Source organism: Kogia breviceps, chromosome 13, assembly GCF_026419965.1.
Source record: "Kogia breviceps isolate mKogBre1 chromosome 13, mKogBre1 haplotype 1, whole genome shotgun sequence".
NCBI classification, from domain to species: domain Eukaryota; kingdom Metazoa; phylum Chordata; class Mammalia; order Artiodactyla; family Physeteridae; genus Kogia; species Kogia breviceps.
The window spans coordinates 84,822,884-84,844,838 of record NC_081322.1 but is presented as its reverse complement, the minus strand read 5'-3'; the positions used below and the strand labels follow the sequence as shown (position 1 = coordinate 84,844,838).

Sequence of the window (21,955 nt, the reverse complement as noted above, 5' to 3'; positions counted from 1 at the left end):
TTTCTCGTGATCCGTGACATTTGAGACCATTCACAGCACTTGCCACCAACTGGTATCTGTTTATGGCATTCAGCCTTTGGAAATTACCATTATTTTGGTCAGAAAGAGCAGAATATCAGAACGTCACCTCAGTAGCTAGCGTATGTCTCCTCAGAGCGTCACCTCCACGGGGGCAGCGTGGGCTCCTGGGCCCCTCACACGGGGTCACAGTGAGCAGCCATGAAGCGACACAGATTTAGAGGCTTTAATAATCGAATTTCAGTTGTCTTCTTTTGACTCCCTTTCCTAAAGTAAAAATAAAAATCTTTCTCAAGCACAATTAGGCCAAAGTAAAAATGGTCAACACCCTGAACTTCAGTTATCAGTGAAAACAGCATAGCGTTTCTCCAGTGAAGGATAAGCAGTTCCAAAGCTGGCATTCCTCAGCCCCTGCAGCCTTGTCCTATCTGAATATTAAGGTTATGAATTGATTAAAAAAAACAACAGTAAGACCATACTCAGACCTTCTCAGTATCTAGAAAATATCTCCTGGGGCTGTATTGGTGAAGCTTTTCACTGAGCGAGACTCATACAATTTTTTACCTTTAATATATGTTTTTATACAGTCTTGTTTCACATGCCGGAGTGCCTAAAGAGCTTTGAAATTTCTGGCATCTATGTTCTTTTGAATTTTAAGGAGGTAAAGCAGTATGAACAAAAAGTTAGGGTTGCTGAATAATAATTTCCTTTGGAAGGTGGGTAGAAAACCACTAAGGTGGACTTGTGTTAGGAAGAAGTCACTCTCAAACAGGAATGATTTAAATGGATAAGGAAAAAAATCACCTAATATATGAAAAGAGCCGTGCCTCTAGAATTTATACGAGTTGACTCAAGAAGAAAAAAAGTGATGTGATGAAATGGCAGGCTGCTGGAGCATGTGACTAGAGGATCCCTCCCAGAGTAGAAGATTGGTGACCCTTGTGATGTTAAATCAGGATGAGGCTGGGAATTTAAGAGGCTGTTGGGCTACAGGGAGGGTGAAACATTCCAAGCAGCACAGAAGTTTCTATCACGCCATCAAAGGAGTGATTTGCAAGGCAGTGACTTTAGACACTGCAACTAATAAGGGAGTTACCTACTTCAACACGCTGGTAGGAACAAGCTCATTGATTTTGGAAAAATATGCGATCCTCCACTTACTAGGGGAAAAAAAGGCATGCTTCAAGGGGCAGAGCTGCCTTTGTGTAAGCAGACATGCGCGGTTCGGCAGCCAGCTCAGACTCCTCTCGGAGCTGCCTTCAGCACCTCTCCTCCGTATAAGCCCACAGGAGCCAGCCTTGTTAGCTCACAGCTACCTGACCTCAGTTTTGACCTGATGAGTGAATAATTCACCTTTTCATAGTAGTATATAGACATATGAATAAGGTAGCATTACACATGGCCTTTGAAAGCTAATACTCTTTTGTATAAGTTCTACTGGCCTAGGAAAATGATGTTTCTTAATTTTGCTTAGTGATCTAGAGCAGCACTAAGCAAACTAAGACCCACTTGCTGTTTGTTTTGTAAATAAAGTTTTATTGGAACACAGCCACATCTAGTCATGTACGTGTTGCTATGGCTGCTTTTATGCTACATCAGCAGGGTTGAGTAGTTGCAACCAAGATCCTATAGCCTGCAAAGCCAAGTATATTCAGTCTCTGACCTTTTACAGAAAAGGTTTGCGACCTCACTCTAGAGTATATAATGTCAGTAGCTGAGATTGCTATTTTAGAAGAAAAAAGAAAATCTACCCCCTGCTTACACATTACATTTTTTTAACTTACTGAGAAACTATCCTTACAATACGTTCAAGATATATGCTCTATTTGTAAACTATATATATAAAAGGAAATGGTCTTGCGGATTATTTTTACAATCATTTTTACCTTCACCATCTTCTAAAGAAACAAAACAAAACGAAACAAAAGGCAAATTAAACCCACAGCATGCAGAAAGAAGGAAATAATAAAGATTAGTGTGAGGGAAAAAAATGAAATGGAACCCAGAAAAACAATAAAGAGTATTAATGAAACAAGAATTGATTCTTTGAAAAGATCTGAGTAAGAAAACACAAATACTAAAATCAGGAATAAAAAAAAGTAGACAACATCACTACCAGCCTTAACAGAACTTAAAAGTATTACTGAATTATTAATTAATTCCCACAGATTAAACCCAGGCACAGTTGGTTTCACTAGTGAATTCTACCAAACATTTAAAGAAGTATGGTAAATCATACCAGTTCCTCACAAGCTCTAAGAGGAGGAAAACCTCCCGACTCATTGTATGAGGCCAGCACTATCCTGATACCAAAGCCAGATAATCACAAGAAATGAAAACTACACAGCAATATCCCTCATGTAATACAGAGGCAAAAGTCCTCAACAAAACATTACAAATTGCAATAGCAGTACACAGACGGGATTATAAATTATGATCAACTAGGATGTATCCCAGGAATGCAAGGTTGGTTTAATACCCCAAAATCAACTGATGTAGGGATGTATCCCAGGAATGCAAGGTTGGTTTAATATCCAAAAATCAACTGATGTAGTACACCATATTAATAAAGCACAAAAATCATCTGATCGTCTCAATAGATGCAGAAAGAACATTTGACAAAATCAAACATCTAGTCACGATAAAAACTCTCAGTAAACCAGGAAAAGAAGGAAACATCTTCAACCTGATAAAGGGCATTTTACCAAAACCCCACAACTAACACCATAAATTAAAAGAATGAATGTTGCCACCTAAGGTCAAAATCATGACAAGAATGTTATCCTCACCGGTGCTGTTCAACATTGTACTGGACGGAGGATCTAGCCAGTGCAATTAGTCAAGAAAAAATATATAAGGCATCCAGATTATAAAGGAAGAAGAAACACTGTCTTTATTCTTGGATGACATGATTTTATATGTAGAGAATTCTATGGAGTCTACAAAACAACTACTAGAGCTATTAAGCAAGTTCAGCAAGGCCATGGGATAAAAGACCAATATACAAAAATCAACTGTACTGATATACTAGCAATGAACAATCTGAAAAGAAATTTAGAAAATACTTTCATTCACAATAGCATGAAAAGAATAAAATACTTAGAAACAGACTTAAAAAGTGCAAGAATTGTACGCTGAATTACAAAGCACTGCTGAGAGAAATTAAAGATCCAGATAAATGGAGAGCTATCCTGTTCATGAATTGGGAAGCGTAATATTGTTAAGATAACAATACTCTCCACATTGTTCTATATTTTCAGTGCAATCTATCAAAATCCCAGCTGATTTTTTTTTTGGTGGGGGCTGGGGGGAGAACAGAAATTGACAGGCTGATCCTAAAGTTCATAGGGAAATACAAATGACCCAGAATAGCCAAAACAATCTTGAAAAAGCAGAACCAAGTTGAAGAACTCACACTTCCCAACTTCAAAACTTACTATAAAGCTACGTTAGTCAAGGCAGTGTAGTTCTACATAAGACAGCTATATAGATCAATGGAACAGAATTGAGAGGTCAGAAATAAATTAAACCCCTAGATTTATAGTAAACTGATTTCAACAAGGATGCCAAAACCATTCAATGGAGAAAGGACAGTCTTTTCCACAAATGAATGCTGGGTCTAATAAATATCGACATGCAAAAGTATGAACCTGGACCCTTATCTGATGTGATACACAAACATTAACTAAAAATAGATGATAGACCTAAATATAAGAGCTAAAACTATAAAACTCTTAGAAGAAAATATAGGTGTAAATCTTCATGATCTTGAGTCAAGTCATGATTTCTTAGATAGGCTATCAAGAGCACATGCAATAAAGAACAAGTTGATAAACCAGACTTCAAAATTTAAAACTTCTGTACTTCAGAAGAAACCACTAAAAATGTGAAAAGAGGGCTTCCCTGGTGGCGCAGTGGTTGAGAATCCACCTGCCGATGCAGGGGACACGGGTTCGTGCCCCGGTCCGGGAAGATCCCACATGCCGCGGAGCGGCTGGGCCCGTGAGCCATGGCCGCTGAGCCTGAGCGTCCGGAGCCTATGCTCCACAACGGGAGAGGCCACAGCAGTGAGAGGCCCGCGTACCGCAAAAAAAAAAAAAAAAAAAAAAAAAAAGTGAAAAGACAAGCCACAGACTGGGGGATAAAAACAAACATTTGCAAATCAAATATCTAGTAAAGGACTTGTATCCAGAATATATAAAAATCTCTCACAACTCAATAAGAAGACAAATAACCCAATATAAAAATGGGCAAAAGATTCACATAGACACTTCACCAGAGAAGATATATGAATGGCCAACAAGCACAAGAAATGCTCACCGTGGTCAGAGAAATGCAGATCAAAACCACAATGAGATAACACGTGACATCTACTAGAATAGCTATTACAAAAAGAAAGACAAGATCAAGTGTTGGCAAAGGTATGGAGAAGCTAGAAGTCTCTTGCGTTGCTGGTTGGGAATTAAGACAATGCAGCCACGTTGGAAGCAGTTTGACAGTTTGTTAAAAAATTGAACATGGATTTACCATATGAGCCAGCAGTTCCACTCTCAAGAGAAAGGAAAATACAGGTCCACACAAAGACCTGTATGCACGTGTTCAGAGCAGCATCATTCATGATAACCAACAAGTGGAAGCAGTAAATGAATAAGTAAATCACGTGGCATATCCATACATACGTGGAATAACATCCAGCAATAAGAAGGAGTGAAGCACTAACACAATGCTGTAAACCTTAGAATAAACCTTAGAATGATCATACTAAGTGAAAGGAGCCAGACACAGAAGACCATTATATTGAATGTCCAGAACAGGCAAATCTACAGAGATAGTAAGGGGCTTAGTGGCTGCCTAAGGCTGGGGGGAGGAGTGAGGAGTGACTGCAAACGGACATGAGCTGTCTCTTGGGGGTAATGGAGTTGTTCTAAGGTGGATTATGATGACGGCTGCACACTATACGACTATCCTAAAAATCACTGAACTGTATACTTTAAATATTACATGTTGGTAAGTTATACCTCAAAAAGCTATTTTAAAAAACTGAAAAACAAAGTTCTACTGAAAAATAAAAATTCTAAGTGTCTGTACAAATCCTTCCGTGATGCCAGCTTTCTCAAGGACATTCATTTCTATGCGAGGGGACCTCCTACCCTGGAGGGAAGGTGCACGTACAGCACGTGCCTGAGCAATCGCTTGTCCAGACTCGGCTGCTACGCGTAAGGAATGAGGCAGACACCTTCTAAAAAGATTTCAGGAAGCTTTAAGGTCAATCTTTAAAAAAATTTAATAGCAGAAAGAAAGAAAAGAACACCATCAGTGACATATAGTTTGGGCTATTTTAGAAAAGTAACTGCTGAAATATTTACATTCTGAGAAAGCTGCTTTCTTGTCAAGAGAGTATTCAGCAGTGTTTACATTGACCCAGTACCTGTACATCTGGATATGAAAATAAACTGAGCCCCCAACATGTGATAACAAGGCTTCAACTTTCACCTGTTATAAACTTGCAGTTGACATACAAAGATTTAAAAGGGCCTCTTACATCCTTAGTGTCGTTTCATTTATCTCTTTCCCTTTGCAGCGAGGAGATTCTAGACCCTGAAGGAACTCCTAACCCAGCGCCCACCTTCAGCAGCACACTTGATTGCACCCCTTCTGTTGAGGAACACATGTGTGACAAGGACAGACCTCTGTATCAGATAATGTGTCGGCTCTGCAGCTGATAACCATTGAAAGACAATATAACTGAGCTTTCCTAAAATAAACCATTTATTGAAAAAAGAACCTTTTTCTTAAATTTCATTAATCAGCCTTTTGCATAACAAACCTGTGGCTTTTGCCAACAACAACAAAAGGTAAGGTTTCACAGTCAGTGCACTCGACAAACAAGAGATTAACAAGGCCCAGGACGCCTGATAACACTACAACTGCTTTTGAACCTAGAAAGGTCAAAAATACTACACTGATGTCACGGTTCTCAGTCACCCGAGAAACGGCGGTGACGGAGGCGATGGTCCGTGTACAGTAGTAATGGCACTTAACATGCAGCTTCTTTACCTCGTGGACACCATCACTCAGGAGGGCCCCGTGCCACATCGAACAAACAGGAGCAGCAGGAGGAGTGACGCTTGTCACCTGTGCAGTCTTCAGTCTTGGAAGGTTAAAAAGGCCTGTACTGCTTCTCAGCGCAGCCTTTGTGTAAATGTTACATACAGTAGAGTGATTAAGAGAGTTTTCCGAGCACACACACTACTAGGCCGCAGGCTGCCCAGCTTCATTCTTCATCTGTGCAAACCTGTGAGGAAGGCAGGGGAGAGCTGAACCCTATGCATGCCTCACGTAAGGTGTACAGGTCAACGTCATGATCAGCGCGTCTTGATGCTCCCTCTGCACTGTGCCTGGCACAGAGCAAAGGCGTAATCGGTGCAGTGACATGTCAGTGCTCAGTTACTGCTCTACCAATTGACTACTGAAAGCATTTTTAAGAACGTATTCCCTGGTGGCGCAGTGGTTGAGAGTCCGCCTGCCGATGCGGGGGACGCGGGTTCGTGCCCCGGTCCGGGAGGATCCCACGTGCCGCGGAGCGGCTGGGCCCGTGAGCCACGGCCGCTGAGCCTGCGCGTCCGGAGCCCGTGCTCCGCAACAAGAGAGGCCGCGACGGTGAGAGGCCCGCGCACCGCGATGAAGAGTGTGGCCCCCGCTTGCCGCAACTAGAGAAAGCCCTCGTGCAGAAACGAAGACCCAACACAGCAAAAATAAATAAATATTTTTTTTAAAAAGGGGCTTAATACATTAAAAAAAAAAGAACGTATTTGTACAATTATCAAGTCAATAAAAATTGCTTATATATTTTATAAAGAATAAATACATTTTTATTTAATTACAAGTCCCTAATATCTATGCAGCATATCCAGCTATTGATTACTTAATTTCACTCACCCAGGAATAACGTGACCCCTCTCTTGCATCTTCCGTCCCTGTATCAGGGGCTCCTCTGCAGGACCCTGTAAATGTTTTCTCCAGGTTTCCACTCTCATTCCATGTCTCCTCTAAGTGCTCTCCCAGCAGTATCTCTCTCTCTCAAATCTGTGTCCTATCCCAGTTCTCTGGAGTGCCAGTCCAAAATATCCAAATGCCTGTCTAAAATCCCCCAGCAGATATTCCAAATACACCTCGAACTCAATCTACCAAAGAGGAGACCATCATCTCCCGACCCAACCCTCAACCAGCTGCCCTCTTGACCTATCTTGGCGAATGGCATCTCGATAACCTGGTGACACAAGCCAGAGCCCGGGAGCCGTCCTGGACTCCTCCCCATCACGTGCCTGTCACATCCCATCAGTTACTTACTCATAGCCATTCTAACTCCTGTCATACGGCTGGTAACTCACCCCTGACCTCCCACTCCCAACCCAGCAGCTGTGCCACTAGCTTCCCAACTAGTCTCTCACCTCCAGAGTGACTGTTCTAAAACACAATTTAATCATGTCATGGTTACAGTAAAACTGAAATCCCTTCACGTGGTCCCTGCTTCCTTTCCCAGCCTTAAGTTTTGCCACTTTCCACATCCTGTGCTCCGTCAGTACGTTACCTATACACAGTCCTTTGGGTGCTTTACCCTCTTGGCAGTGAGCCCTTCCGTGTCTCTTCCATTCTGTCCGCCATACTCCTCCCTGCGTTTCCTGACCTGGCTAAACCCTCCCAAACAGCTCAGGCATCTCACTCTAAAGAAAGTTAATAGGGACTTTCTTAACCACTGCGCCACCAGGGAAGAGTCCGCCTGCCAATGCACGGGACCCGGGTTCGAGCCCTGGTCCGAGAAGATCCCACACGTCGAGGAGCAACTAAGCCGGTGCGCCACAACTACTGAACCCGCGCGCCACAACTACTGAAGCCCGCGCACCCAGAGCCCAGGCTCCGCAACAAGAGAAGCCACCGCAGTGAGAAGCCCGCGCACCGCAACCAAGAGTAGCCCCTGCTCGCCACAACAAAGACCCAACACAGCCAAAAATAAATAAAATAAATAAAAAGAGTTTAAAAAAAAAAAGAAAAAAAAAAGAGTGATAGCTGGGATTTCCCGACTGGATTAAATTCCTCTTTTCAGTGACCCTACAACGTGGCATATGTACCATTATCGCAGCTCTTAACATAATTCTTAGTCACTCCTCCCGTCTCTACTCTCCCAGCAGAGATTAGTTGTTACTAACCTGTACTCAAGGAGACTGTGTACTCTAAAAGAGGGAAAACTGTGTCTTTCATCCAGTCCCACTTAAAATTCCATTTAACAGTCCCAAGTGCACCTCAAACCATCCACATGGATCAAGGAGGAGAACCTCGACAAACATTTTCCAAAAGAAAAAACATACAAAATTCCCCAGCATAATACATTTAGTTCCTTCCCATTTCAAACTTAGATATTTTATATTTAAGTTTCCAAACTTCCTTAAGTGCCAGATGCGAACAGAACTCAAATACTTAAACAAGGAGAGGGCTACACAGCAATCTGCCAAACCTTGACGAAGGAATGGTCGAGGAGCTGGCTGGCCGTCCACCTCATCCTGGGCTCACTTTCTAGGCAGTGAGAAAGGAAGTCCTTTCCTTCTGGGCTTAGCCTCTCAGGGATCGGTGGCTTATGCCCCATTCCCACTTTGTACATAATCTGAAAGTTGTGTTCATATTCATGCCAAGGTCTCTAAAAACAGAAAAAAAAAAAAAAATCAGGTTTCAATACTACATGGCCGTACAGAAATGCAACCGCCCAATCTCTTTTTAGGCATCTCAATGTTGATACATATGGAGGCTGGCAAACTTTTACTTAAAGGGCAAACAGTAACTATTTCAGGCTTGCAGGCCATATGGTCTCTGTCACACCTATTCAATTCTCCCACTGTAGCGTGGAAGCAGCCTTAGGCTATAACATAATAAAGGAATGGGTATGACCACGTGTGCCAATAAAACTTTATTTACAAAACCGGGTGGTGAACATAGTCTGCCTACCCCACTTAGGTGTCCAATTAGTCCAGTATTATCTAGATGCCATCATCATGTGAATAAAAAATGTAACATATAAAGTAATATAAAAATGTCAATCAAACAAAACTCAACAGTTATCACACAGGGATGTTTAATATGCTACCTTGTCGAATAATCGGCATCAAATTATCGACAATTTGCAAAGCTTAGATTATTTTATTATGATTACAGGGAAATGAGATTCATGGGGGAAAGAACTGAGTTTGTATGGCATTCTCATCTGTGTACCTTCGTTTAGTTATTGAGATATATGTTCTTCAATGTGAGAACTTGTTCTTTTTCTGATGCATGGCTTGACTGAAGTAACAGATACCATGGACATCTTTCTATGTTAATGCTAATAGAAATAATATTAGCTAATAGTCACTAAGCACTTATTTTCAGCAGCTGCGAGGTACAGTGGTATAATAATTTCCTACTAGTAACACTTAAGAGGTTTCTAACTTTTTTGCTTTATAAGTAATGGCTAACCCCCCCACACACACTGTGCCTCTGTGTATTTGTGCGTTAGTGGTATCTTCATCAGAAGATCAATTTTCAGACACTATGTCATACACAACAGTTTCAGTGCCCTGCAAATGCCTGTGCTCTACCTATCTGTCCTTCCCTCCCTCCCCCAGAGCCCCCGTCAACCACTGATCTCTTACTGCCTTTCTTGTTCTGCCTCTCCTGGAATGTCATATAGTTGGAATCATACAGTGCGTGCTGTTTCCAGATTGGCTTGTTTCTTTGTTTGGCCTCGAGTCTTGCAGGATCTTCGCTCCCCGACCAGGTATCGAACCTGCGCTCTCAGCAGTGAGAGTGCCGAGCCCTAACCACTGGACCACCAGGGAACTCCCCAGACTGGTTTCTTTCACTTAGCAATACGCTTTTAAGGTTTCTCCACGTCGCTTCATGGCCCAGTTTCTTTCTGTTGCTGTGCAATATCCCATCACATAGATTACCACAGTTTATCCCTTTGAAAGGTATCTCGGTTGCTTCCACGTTTTGGCAAATCATGGAGAAAGTTGATTGGGCGTTCTCGTGCCAGTCTTCGTGGGGACGTGAGTTTTCAACTTCCTGTTTCTTTTCACAGCTGCTTAGTTCTGTGTTTTAATTTGAGAATTATGCTTTTCTTGTTCCTCTGAGGAATTCTCTAAGTCCCGCATCTTATAAATATTTGGTTCCTAGTTTGCCACTTGTCTTAACTTACGTACCTTTTGACAGGTCACGTTCTCTATTTTGCAGGAAGTGTGTCCACAGCATTCATAACGGGGGTAAAGCCACCATTACCGCGCCGCTGATGTAAAGTGCCCTCCTCCAGCCCCCCGGCCCCGCGGAGGCTCTGCTCACCTTGCCAGTCACCATCTCTATGACGACACACCCTAGACTCCAGATGTCGGCCGCACGCCCGTGGCCCTCTCCTTTTGCGCGAGTGATGACTTCTGGAGCCATGTACGCTTTAAAAGTCACAGATACGGAGATAAGAATGGGTTATAGACATAGCACCGCGTAGTCCAGAGCCAAGCAATATGCTAATATCGCCCAATATTCCACAGAGAAGAAACAACTCATTTGTTCGGGGGTCGGGGGGGACCTTTCTCTGAATTACACACTAAAAAACGTCAAAACTTGAAAATTAATATTTTAAATCAATTTCTCGGATGGACATTTTAGGAGCCAAATTATCTTCTAAAAGACAATTCTGAATATGCAAATATTCAGATAAATTGTATTTGCAATGAGAATATGAAATTTAACCTGCAAAGGAGAATGTAAAATTTTATGTGTTTCTAAACAATCAAAACAAATAATCACTACTTAAACATGTTGTTTTGACTAGAAAAGGTTTTTTTTTTTTTTTTTTTTTTTTTGCGGTACGCGGGCCTCTCACTGCTGTGGCCTCTCCCGCTGCGGAGCACAGGCTCCGGACGCGCAGGCGCAGCGGCCACGGCTCACGGGCCCAGCCGCTCCGCGGCACGTGGGATCTTCCCGGACCGGGGCACGAACCCGCGTCCCCTGCATCGGCAGGCGGATTCTCAACCACTGCGCCACCGGGGAAGCCCTAGAATAGTTTTAATAAACCCAATGTGAATGACAAGGTTTTTCTGGGAAGAAAAGAGGCCTTTCTTCCCTCCTTTAAGTCTAAGGGAGAAATCAAGCGCTTTCAAGGGTGGCTCCTCCCCCGCCTGCTTAGAAGCCCTCACCTGCTGTCCACGCGTGCGGACCAGGAGGCAGAGGGAAAGGCGGGGTCCCAGCACGTGGAGTGAGCCCCGTGCCAAGACAAGCCCAGCCGCACCCACCTGCTGTCCCCAGCGTGCTGTTGACTTCGCCGGGCATGGTGTGGGCGTTGTTCTTAAGCTTCACGGAGCACCCGAAATCTCCCAGCTTGATCAGCCCAGAGGAGGTGAGGAAGATGTTGGCACCTAACAAGAAATAAGCAGTCGTGAGCCTCCAAAACACAACGCAGGCATCTTAAAGTTCACACGGTAACCTAAACTATCAGGAACTTGATCTACAAAAGTTATAAAGTCTTACGAAACTTCACTTGCAAAGTGTAATCACAGAAAGATTTTAAGCCTTATTCACAAATGTTAATACACGGCAAAGAAGTTTTAGTATCAGTGCAGATAGCTCTGACCAATGAATTCTGAACTGAAATACACGCATAAATTCTAACGTTAAAAACCCAGGGAGATACGTAAAGAGAAAGTGCACATAAAACACAAATGCTCGTGGCGGCAGAGTCCCTGAAAACTAAGAGTTTGTACACGATCAGCAGCGCCTGCCGCAGAAAGCAACGTGCAGACGAGGCCTGGCACACACGCTGCTGGTCTGCAGAGTTGCGTCCGCGAGGCCACCGTTACGCTGACTTCAGACTGCCTGAAAAGAATGTTCCGTGACCGTCCCACACCTCCGCAAGCAGTGCACGGGCCCGGCCTGTGCTCCAGTTGGAACCCGGGGTTACCGCTCGTCTCCCAGGGCGGCTCTGCCTCCTCCAGAGGCTACCGGCCGTGGCCACTCCGACGGAGCCGCACAGCTCAGCGCTACGCGTCGACGGCACCTCCTCCCAAAAGTGACACAGGGCCCCTCACTTTACACAACCAGGCACACGATGAGCTGCACTCTGTCGGCCCTCACAGCCTGAGTGCTCCCAGGGCAGGCGGCCCCCCCGGGGAGCACACGGCGCTAACGGCACGAGTCTGGAGCTCGCCCACAGGCCCACACTCTCAGACACGATGAGCTATAGAGAACATCCCAAGGACGCACGTGGACGGACTTGACTCAAGGTCTCTGAGGGGTTCTCTTTACGGCCGTGGCCAGCGACACGAAGGTACCATTTCGTGAGTGTGGAATCTGTGTCAGAGCAACTGGAAACGGGCAATGCCATGGCCTGACCCAGAGCCATTTAAGCCAGGATGATGCCAGACAGCAAAGCAAGGCGGTGGATGGGCGGGCGGGCAGCCAGACCGGGGCATGCTGGGGATTCAGGAGGAGCCGCCTTAGAGAGTGCGGACAACTCTTCCACCCGGCAAAGCAGGCGGTGGGTAACCCAGCCCCCTCTGAGGCGAATGCCTGGTCTGAAGTCCGGCCATTCTAGAGTCAACCTGTTTAGGCCTCAGATTATGGGACAGGATGGAATCCTTCAGTCTAGGGCCATTAGAGACAAAGCTAATTTGTCACTCTAATTGTCCCCGAGACTCCCAAATACAGAGGTCGGGGGCACGGTGTGGTTAAGGTAAACGCAAGAGGGACAGTTCTGGGACAGAAGCACGGCTACTCACCACACAGGAGAAGGGAAGAGCGCTTTAATCAGTCAGCGTGACCCAAGCGACCTTTAGCGGAACTCTACCCTGGAGGAGGGGGGTGTAAATAAACCCCGTCCACATCTCCCCAAGCCCAGCTGCGCGTCTGAACTTACACCGGCGTTCCTGACTCACCGCCACTTTACACGGTCATGACGTTCATATAGAAACACACGAGGTTCTTGACACAAGGAAAAGAAAGCACGCTCTGACCAGGGCAGCTGAAATCAGCCTATAAAATAGCAAGTCTCGTTCTGGGGGTAACAGATCTGGCTAAAAGCAGCGCCGAACAGAACAGCGGACTTAACACACTCCTAGACGGAGACGTGTGTCCTGCACAGTTTCTTGATGCTGGGTTCTTTACAGAAGACCACCTCAAGTAAAGGTATTTCTTTGCAGAGAAGTGGTGTGCGGGCGCGGGAAGAAGCGGCGTGGGGGCAGCTACCGTGTGCCGGGCACGGCTGGCTCTGGCGGGGAGCTGAGGGCGGGCATTACCTTTAACGTCACGGTGAACTATGCCATGCTCGTGGAGGACATTGATTGCAACGGTGATCTGCTTAGAGTACAGCCTGATGACGTGCTCCTGGAGCCCCAGCCTCGACACCTCCTCTAAGGTGCCCTCGTCACAGTACTCCATGAAGATGTACATTTCTTCCTGCGGGAGGAATCAAATGCAGCCTTGTGTTTACCCGGACACTCGGTGAAGAACCTGGAACGCTTCACTGGCCACGCCCCAGAGGACTCTTCTCTCTAAGGGTAGGCTACACTCGCCGTCCTGAATACTGAATTCGTCTTCAAACGGTCATTTCTAACTCCCCTACAGCCGTGTCTCTGCCTGCCTCCTCTGTCTGGAATTATACAGCTAGTTGGGATAAGAACATCTCCAACTCACAGGTGATACATGTCTATGATCCCCTGAAACTCAGTCCGCTATATAATCTCAGACAGGGACCAACAGGGCTGTCCCTATAAATTATATTATTAAGTACTGAAACACATCCTTTTCAGATATGAATTTATCTGTGAAAAGCGTAAAAAATCACCGATATCCAAATTCCCCAGAAGCTCATGTTCCACCAAGACGCTCCACGTTATCCTCTTTCCCTCGAAGTGTTTATCTCTAAACACAAGGGGGAAAATAATCTGAGGTCTTAATTTTCTCTCATTTCACAACAGTTCCTTAAATACGTATGAAAGGAGAAACGTTACCGAACAAGGCACTCAACAGTGGTTCAGCAAAAAATGGAAGAAAAAAAAGCGACACACAGCTGTGTAAGGGGCATTAGAGAAATCTTCTGGTTGGCAGGATGGGTTTCAGTGCTTTATAATGTCGGGTTAATGACTACAGTCTACAACTTACATTTTAGGAAGAACTCCTCTAGTTTCAGAGAGAAGGCAGAAATGATGTAACTCATGGAGATTTCCTGATAATTAGGCAAAGTTACTGTGCTCTGAAATGAGAAGACCTGTGATGTAGGACAGGACTCCATCTGTGCCCTCACTGGCCGCTCACACCAAACAGTGTGACCAAAGTTGGCTTACCCTATGCAGCTCCACACCAAAATACCGAACCAGATTGGGGTGCTTGATGCCTTCGAAGATTTTCAGTTCGTCTGCCGTTTCCTTGATAGTTTTGTGGTCATTAGGCTGAAAGCGAATCTGGAAAAGGAAAACTCTTGATTACTGTTGGCAATGTCACAGCTAGAAAGACGCCGACCTTGAACGCAAGGTGGGGACGCTGACACGTCCACTGTCCAGCCCCCCGGCACCACGGTCAGTGTGCCTGTGACCTCACTGCTGGGCCTCCTTCTCCTCGTTGGATTAAACACGCCTGCTTTAGAATACGTGGCCAGATAACAGCGAATGGGATCATTTTCCTAACTACAGACTGAAGGAACCAAAACATGAAACATTCAGGAAGCAATCACAGGTGTTTCGGTTCCGGGCAAGATAACAGAAGGAGGTGAGATTTTGCCCTCACGAAGTTTACAGCCACGCGGCAATGAGGTCATAAAGCGGCGCGGGTAAGCGCCACACAGGAAGATGGAGAGATGCCGCAGGGGCTGAGGAGGGCCCACGTGTGCCCGCTGCCCCCGCACAGCCACTCGGGGAGCACGGTGGCGCGGCTCGAGCCGCACCCGCCGCGGCCCTCGCTGCCTCCCGCCGGGGCCTCCCTGTTCAGGAGCTCCCTGCTCCCGCTCTTCTACGTCCAGCAGATAAAAAGCTGTTCATTTCTGAACCTCACCACAAATGCCCCCCACCCCAAGTCCCCTCTGGTCCCGATGGTGTAAATGCTGGGAAGCAGCCCTCAGGCCTAGACGACCCACTAGAAGCACTCAGGCCAGCTCTAACCTCATAAACACAAGTTTCATTTCCACGTCTCTAGCACACAGAGGCCTCAGACAGAAAGGCCCCCAGAGGGCTGGAGCACCCACCTCCTTCATAGCCATCAGTTCACCGGTGTCCACGTTGATACAGGTATAGACCTTCCCATACTGTCCTTCCCCTGTGAACAGGAACAAATGAGCTGCTCTCAGCCACCAAAGCCAGGCCATTGTAACTCATTGAAACGTACAATAATCTCTTGCAATTCCAAATCTGTGTTCATATATCTATAACCATGCTTACTATAGTCGACTACTGTAAGATCTAAGCTATTTCTGAATGTTCCCTAATAACCATAATAACTGAAGTCTTAGGCGATCTTTTCACTATGTCTTACCTGTAAATGCCTGTGTATAGAGGAGACCTGACCGGCAAATCCCAGAAGAGGCATGAAGGTGAGGACTAAGCCCCCTAGTGCCCACCTCTGAGCCCCTACGGCCCTCAAGGAGGGCTGGGCGAGGTGGGCGGGCAAGGCTAGTGGCCAGAAGCCTGACTGTCATCTCAATGCACCTCACTGCTGTACAGCCAGGCGTGTGGGACACTAGTGGGATATTCTACTAACACACCTTTTGGGACATTAAACTAAGGGGATATATGGCTGTATAAGACTGATAACAAGAATTAATAAATGTCCTGAGGCTCCCAGAGTCCTGTATTACAACTTTGTTTGCTTCTTCAGACCTAAATGCTCAACAGATAAATGCATTTGTTTATTTTTAAATGAGAGTTGTTGTTGTTTTTTTCTAAATTTATGTTTGGCTGAGTTGGGTCTTCGTGGCTGCACGCGGACTTTCTCTAGTTATGGTGAGCGGGAACTACTCTTCATTGCAGTGTGCGGGCTTAGGCAAGCAGGCTTCAGGAGTTGTGGCACGCAGGCTCAGTAGTTGTGGCGCATGGGCTTAGCTGCTCCGCGGCATGTGGGATCTTCCCACACCTGGGCTCAAACCCGTGTCCCCTGCATCGGCAGGCGGATCCTTAACCACTGCACCACCAGGGAAGTCCAGATAAATGCATTTAAATGGGGGAAAGATCCGAAACATAATCAGCTCCTTCTCTCACACAACCTTATTGCTAGTTATTTTGGAGAAACTGTTTCACTTGGGAATTAACTGATGTTTTAGAAAAGACTGCCCTGTCTTAATTTGTATCCAGTCTCGCTTCAATAATGATCTTGTGGGAGTAAGATAAAAAGAATACAGACCAGAACAAATGGGAAAAAGTTGAGTAGTTCTCCACTAGCAACTTCTGGAGTTATCAGGGAAAACCATTCCATTGAATGAACCACTGAAAATTCTCTTTCTAAAGTCTCTGTTGTATTGTTCTTAGAAAACACTTTAGAAATGAAACAAAAACCAAACCCCTCTGCAAAAGATACAATGTGTATCTGCCACCTCCCTAAGAGAAAAGGACCAACCATGTAAGACTTAACCTGAAGAAGTGTAACTATTGCTATTTCTAACAGAAACAATCTTTGTGTCGTGTTCTTTAGTTTCCTTACCAATTTTGTTTCCTCTTTGCCACTTAAAGGTCACCTTCCTCAAGCCAACGTGCATAACATTGTCATAAGACTTAGGGGTATCACAAACTTGACCAATGATATTCTTTCTCCTCATTTCTCGATATCTCTTTTCTTCAAACAGTCGTACTGACTTCTGAATAGCTTCTATGGGTCCTTGCCTAGAAGCGGTATCTGCAGGGAGAAGTGCAAACTCAGTGTCCCAACGACTACAATCAGGTCAATTTCCAGCAAATAATAATGAAAACAGAGCAACAGACATTAGCCCTCCAGCACAGCATTACCTATTCAGATACACAGCAGGTGAATTAAAGTCCGTCAAAATCTAGCAACTTCAGAGTATACCACCCACTACAGAAATATGCACATAAAACAGAAGCTACTCAGACAGAATCAATGATTTCCCGTAGCAAGAGTGTTGGTTAGACTCTGCAGGAACCACCCGCCTGTCTCCTCTCTCCAATCCGCTCTCAGTGACCAGAATTCTCTTACTAAAACGTAAAATCCGATTGTGCTCTTTTCCCGCATAATTTATTTCGCGGTTCATCATGACCTGCTGACCGGAAGTCCGAGGCCATTGAACGTGCAGGCTCCTTCCCGGGTCACTTCACTTCCCGGTTCGCTTCTCCTACAACAGGCTCTGGAGCAGCCCAGCTGAAAAGCCTCCGTGGGTCACCCCAGACCGCTTCTCACCCCATCCCCTCGCTCACACTCTCCTGTCTTCTCGCTGTCAGAGCTCTGCAGAAGTACTGCACCTCTTCCACGGAGCGTCTCTGTTGGGAAGGACATTAAGTTTTCCTTTCTCTAGAGTAAGGGCTCTGGAATCAGAATGCCGGGAATAAAACCCTGGCTTCACCATTTTCTAGGTGTTTGACAATCAGCAAGTTAACTTCTTTATACATCAAATTCCTAATCCGTGAAATGAAGGTAATAATACCTCATTCAGAGATACGGTGAGAATTTAATGAAACCACGCACATAAAGCATTTAGCCCAGTGCCGGAATATTAAAATACTTAGTCATTTTTAGCTATTGTTATTATTATTCCTTATTTTCCCATCAAGCTATCTCTATTTCTCCAACGTATTTTATCATGATTTACAGTTAAGAAATATCTTTTACACATATAGATATCTAAAACTACAGTTTCGTGAAACGCTATTACTCTTTCTACATGTGACTAGGATTCCATCCAGTTTTTTTTTTTTTAGTGCTGATTTTACAACCCACTAAAGGGTCAAAACCCACAATGTGAAAAGCACTGCTTTCTTTATATACATCTCTACTACCGTTTCTCATACTGTGCCCCAACTCGCCATCTAAGAACCTGGATTTTCTGTCTCAGAGATCGTTGACGACCGGGGTGACCGAAAGGTCACTTTGAGAAGAGAAATTCCCAAAGATTTATAACGGGCCGATCACAGTGTCTGACTACCACCGTTTCTTAAAAACATGGATCCTTGTTTCCCGACCTCAATACATGACACAGCAAGTCTACTCAGCATTGAATAAGATTGCATAGCTGTGCGGCCATGGACTCCACTGTCAAATCTTTCTGGGAAAGGCCTATTTTTTTTTTTTTTAAACAGTAAACATCTCTCAGGATTTCCCAGTCTTTAATGTGTCAGTGTCAACTGTAACTCTCCCAAGAGTTCCCAAGTTTACTTGACAACAAAGTATTTGTTTTGAGAATTATCACAAAGCTGGTATCCGTGGGAACTACTGGTTATGTGAGAGCCCCCGGAGAGAACCTCCTCCTTGTCACCAGGCTCTCCGCCGAACTCCCAACCCGCTGCCACTAACCTGCCCAGGCCTGTCCAATGTGGCACCACAGCTGTTTCCGCTTCCATGGCTTTTTAAAAATCCCACCTCAGTCCAGTGCCTTACTTGACCCTGTGTCGCGGCAACGGCGCTCTAGCCCTCCTCCCTATGCTCCTCCCCAGTTCAGGCCGGCAGCTTGAGATTCCTCGGTGTCCTCCTTACCCCCACCCTCGCACTCCCTGAACATGAGAGGCCTTCCAGCCCGAGAGGCTTCAGGAGCTGCCCACCGTCTCTGGGGAAAGCCTTCATCACCTAGCCCATCGCTGAAGAGTGGCCGTGATCAGGTCTCCTCTACCCTTTCAGTTCCACCTCCATTTACATCTATGCCGTCCCGGCCGGGCCGCGCGGGCGGGTCTATTCTCCAGTCACTGGGCCTCCAGATGTGTTTCTCATTGGGTACTTTTGCTCCGTCAGGGGCCAGCCCGAGCCTCATCCCTCCCTGGAGTCCCTCCTGACTGCCCCAGGCCGGGGGCGGCTCTTCTGCAGGCCGGTCTCACACTTCCTTTGGAGGGGGAGCGGTGGGCCACGAGCGCGGCCTGGAGGCAGAGGGGTGCAGTCTGGCCCCAGCTCTCATTTGCGACGACCTCGGCCAAATTATCTAGCCCCTCAGAAACTTTCATCACTTACAGGAGGAGAACAGGTCCTATTCTGCCCGTGACTCAAGCCTGTTGTGACGAAGAATATGTGAAAGCACTCTGTGCTATAGACCCACCGATTTTTCCGCTGTTTATTCTTCGGGTTCATATTGATCACTTCTGGTTCATACTGACTGACTGGCTGCTTTATAAGATGAATGCTTTCTCTCAGCTTCTTAGCATAAGAGATACATGGCTACTCATTTCGCAAATGTTTATTATATTCCTACCATGTGTAAAGAATTATGCTAAGGGCCCCCCCAGGTGACATATAAAATGAACCAGCACAGTGCTTAAAGAATACAAAACTGAGTAAGACATGTTCCTGCCCCAAAGGAGTTTATAAGAAACAGGAAACGCACACAAACACAGCACAGACAGAAAGTGATACCAGAGGTACGAAAAAGATCACCAAACATTAACGTGGAAGGTCTCACAATCCGGAGGCTAAAGCATACACTTTAGCTGAAACTGCCCACCTCCTGTGCTTAAACGTGTCAAGTTCAACATTCTTTCTCTTACCCTTAGTCTGGCTGATAAGCGTCCGAAGTTCCCAACTTCTTCGGGCTGACCCGCTTGAATCACCTCTTGGATATGCCGGTTCTGCAGAAAGTATTGTTTCATACAAATGGAGACATAGAACAAAGAAGCTTACTTAGCTCAGAGCAAGACTGAGATGGTGAGTAGCGACGATTAGTTAGTTACCACCGACCTGTCTTTCCTGGTGGTGAATTTCTGTTTGAGGGGAGTGTGAAAAGCTGTCTCTACAACAATCATCGATAGCAAATTTCACCAGGCTAAAAAGCTGTTAGTGGAGTTACAGGACTTTAACCACAAAAACTTCCCACAAGTAACGGACCCTCGAATACTGAGCAGAAGCTGCATTCTTTGGGGGCCCCCCTCCCGAGGCCCTGCCCAGGAGCCCCGCAGAGCTACAGCAGGAGCAACCGTGTGCTTTCTGAGCAAAGACTCCGAGTTCTGCGTTATAATCAAACTGCAGCATGTCATCGACAAGCACAGCGCCACTTTCTATTTTCAAAGAGAACGCGCGTGCTCAACAATTAAAATATCAGGAATAACAACTTTTTAAAATTATTCAGCGACAAAAAGAAAGAACGCAAATACAGCTGAAAAGGCATTAAAAAGCCCATGTGTTCAGCACTAACCCTTCTCACAGGGCTCTGTCACTCCTTTTCTCCTTTTCTTGTAAAAGGCCTTAACAGCAGAAACTGGTGGACCGAGACACACGGTTGGGCTGACTGGAGATGCAGGTGACACCTTAGACACTCACCATCTCGCTCCTCGGTGGGGCTCGAGTGACGACTCAGGGACCTAAACTGCAATTCGGCCGCTATGGAAGCCAATCGATCATTCTCAGGGACGCTGGAACCCCTGTTTTAATATTTTTAAAAATTAAGCTATCAATTCAATGGAACTCAAAATGAAAGATCTGTGAGATTCTTCCAGAGCAGTGATTCTCAACTGGGGGTAACTTCCCCCCCCCCCCCCAAGAACACCTGGCATCTAGTGGGTAAAGGACAACACAAAGGACAGAGTCCCAAACAGGATCAGTCTCCCAAAGTAGCAGTGCTCCTACTGACACACCTGTCCCTGGAGTCTGGAAGGAGAACGCATGGGAACCTGACTGCATCATATATCGTTTTATGTTAAAAACAGCAACAAAAATAAAAATAAAACAGTATTGACTCGAGTGTCATGGACATGTGCTGAAAGCTCCATAACTTAAGCCCAGGATGGATAAAAATTATGAGCCAAATCTGGCTAATATTTAAAATCATCACATTATATTTATGTACTTAATTCTATTTGAAGTGCTAAAATCATTACATGATTCAAAGAGCTCAAATCTCTTAATGAGCAAATGTAAGGGAATACCTAGCAATTTCTCAAGCAGGAGCCAAGCATAAGTGCAGAAGAGCAGGAAGCTTAACATATAAAGGGCAAAGTTAATTTGCTGCTTTTCCAGAATAAAGTGTTCAGGAATCCAGAATGAATCCATGAAGATTAAGTAAAGCTCAGAATTAAATAAGGGAAAGTGTTAAAAGTATAATTCAAATCATCCAAAATAAATACAGTGTTAGTCTATTAACAAGTTTAGTGCGTATCTTTTTAAATGAATGATATAATGAAGTATGGTAGCATTTATGCTCTTTTTTTTATTACAGACTGAGTAGGTTTAAAGCAACATGTTCTACTGGACAGACATTCACAAATTATGGAGTATGCACTGCTTTTTTATTTCCCTAAACACTCAAATCTGGTATAGTACTTGTTAAGTCTGAAGTGAGGGGGTTAGTTCCTCAAGGGGTCTTGGCACTGTTTCCTGGAAAAATCACTGATGCTGACGTGAAGAAACACACCCCAGTCCTAAGCTGTGCCAAAGCCTGGGACCACGGAGAAGCCACTCAACATTTCTAGCTTCCTGATTTCCCAGCGAGAAGATTAGCCAATTCGACATCCTCACAGTTTTGCCCATGTAACAGGCAAGAAAACACACTTAGATGAAGTGATGCACGGGGGAACGTTTAGCAACCAGTGGCAGGGGGAGCAGCAGGGTACAGACTTCAACGATTCCCGTGGCATTAACAACTGGCTTGCAGGGTTCCTGAAAAATGAACCGTCAGCTCTTGCAGACCAGCAAGAGGCAGCTCCAGTGAGCAGAACACTACGGTAAAATAACTGAAGCCCAGACTATGTCCTAAGTCAAACTGTATCAAGTCAAAATATTTATCAGAAGCTGT

The 21,955-nt window shown here is 45.2% G+C and overlaps 1 protein-coding gene across 17 annotated transcripts in view; it reads right to left on the bottom strand.

Annotated features, from left to right (window-relative positions):
- Positions 1–5,281: 5,281 nt before the first annotated feature.
- The window catches only part of MAP3K4 (mitogen-activated protein kinase kinase kinase 4), a 162,508-nt gene continuing 145,834 nt past the window's right edge, over positions 5,282–21,955 (bottom strand). For 4 of the 17 annotated variants that reach the window (XM_067011113.1, XM_067011115.1, XM_059083501.2 and 1 more), the window contains 10 exons: positions 20,485–20,585; positions 19,716–19,796; positions 16,720–16,911; positions 15,272–15,342; positions 14,379–14,495; positions 13,332–13,491; positions 11,334–11,456; positions 10,384–10,490; positions 8,531–8,710; positions 5,294–6,313 (listed from right to left, as the gene is read on the bottom strand). In XM_067011113.1, the coding sequence (XP_066867214.1) occupies positions 6,293–6,313; positions 8,531–8,710; positions 10,384–10,490; positions 11,334–11,456; positions 13,332–13,491; positions 14,379–14,495; positions 15,272–15,342; positions 16,720–16,911; positions 19,716–19,796; positions 20,485–20,585 (1,153 nt within the window). In that variant the 3' untranslated portion in view covers positions 5,294–6,292. Of the gene's footprint in view, positions 6,314–8,530; positions 8,711–10,383; positions 10,491–11,333; positions 11,457–13,331; positions 13,492–14,196; positions 14,288–14,378; positions 14,496–15,271; positions 15,343–16,719; positions 16,912–19,715; positions 19,797–20,484; positions 20,586–21,955 lie in introns of those variants that run through there. The other 13 variants (XM_067011118.1, XM_067011119.1, XM_059083503.2 and 10 more) reach the window with 7 other exon arrangements.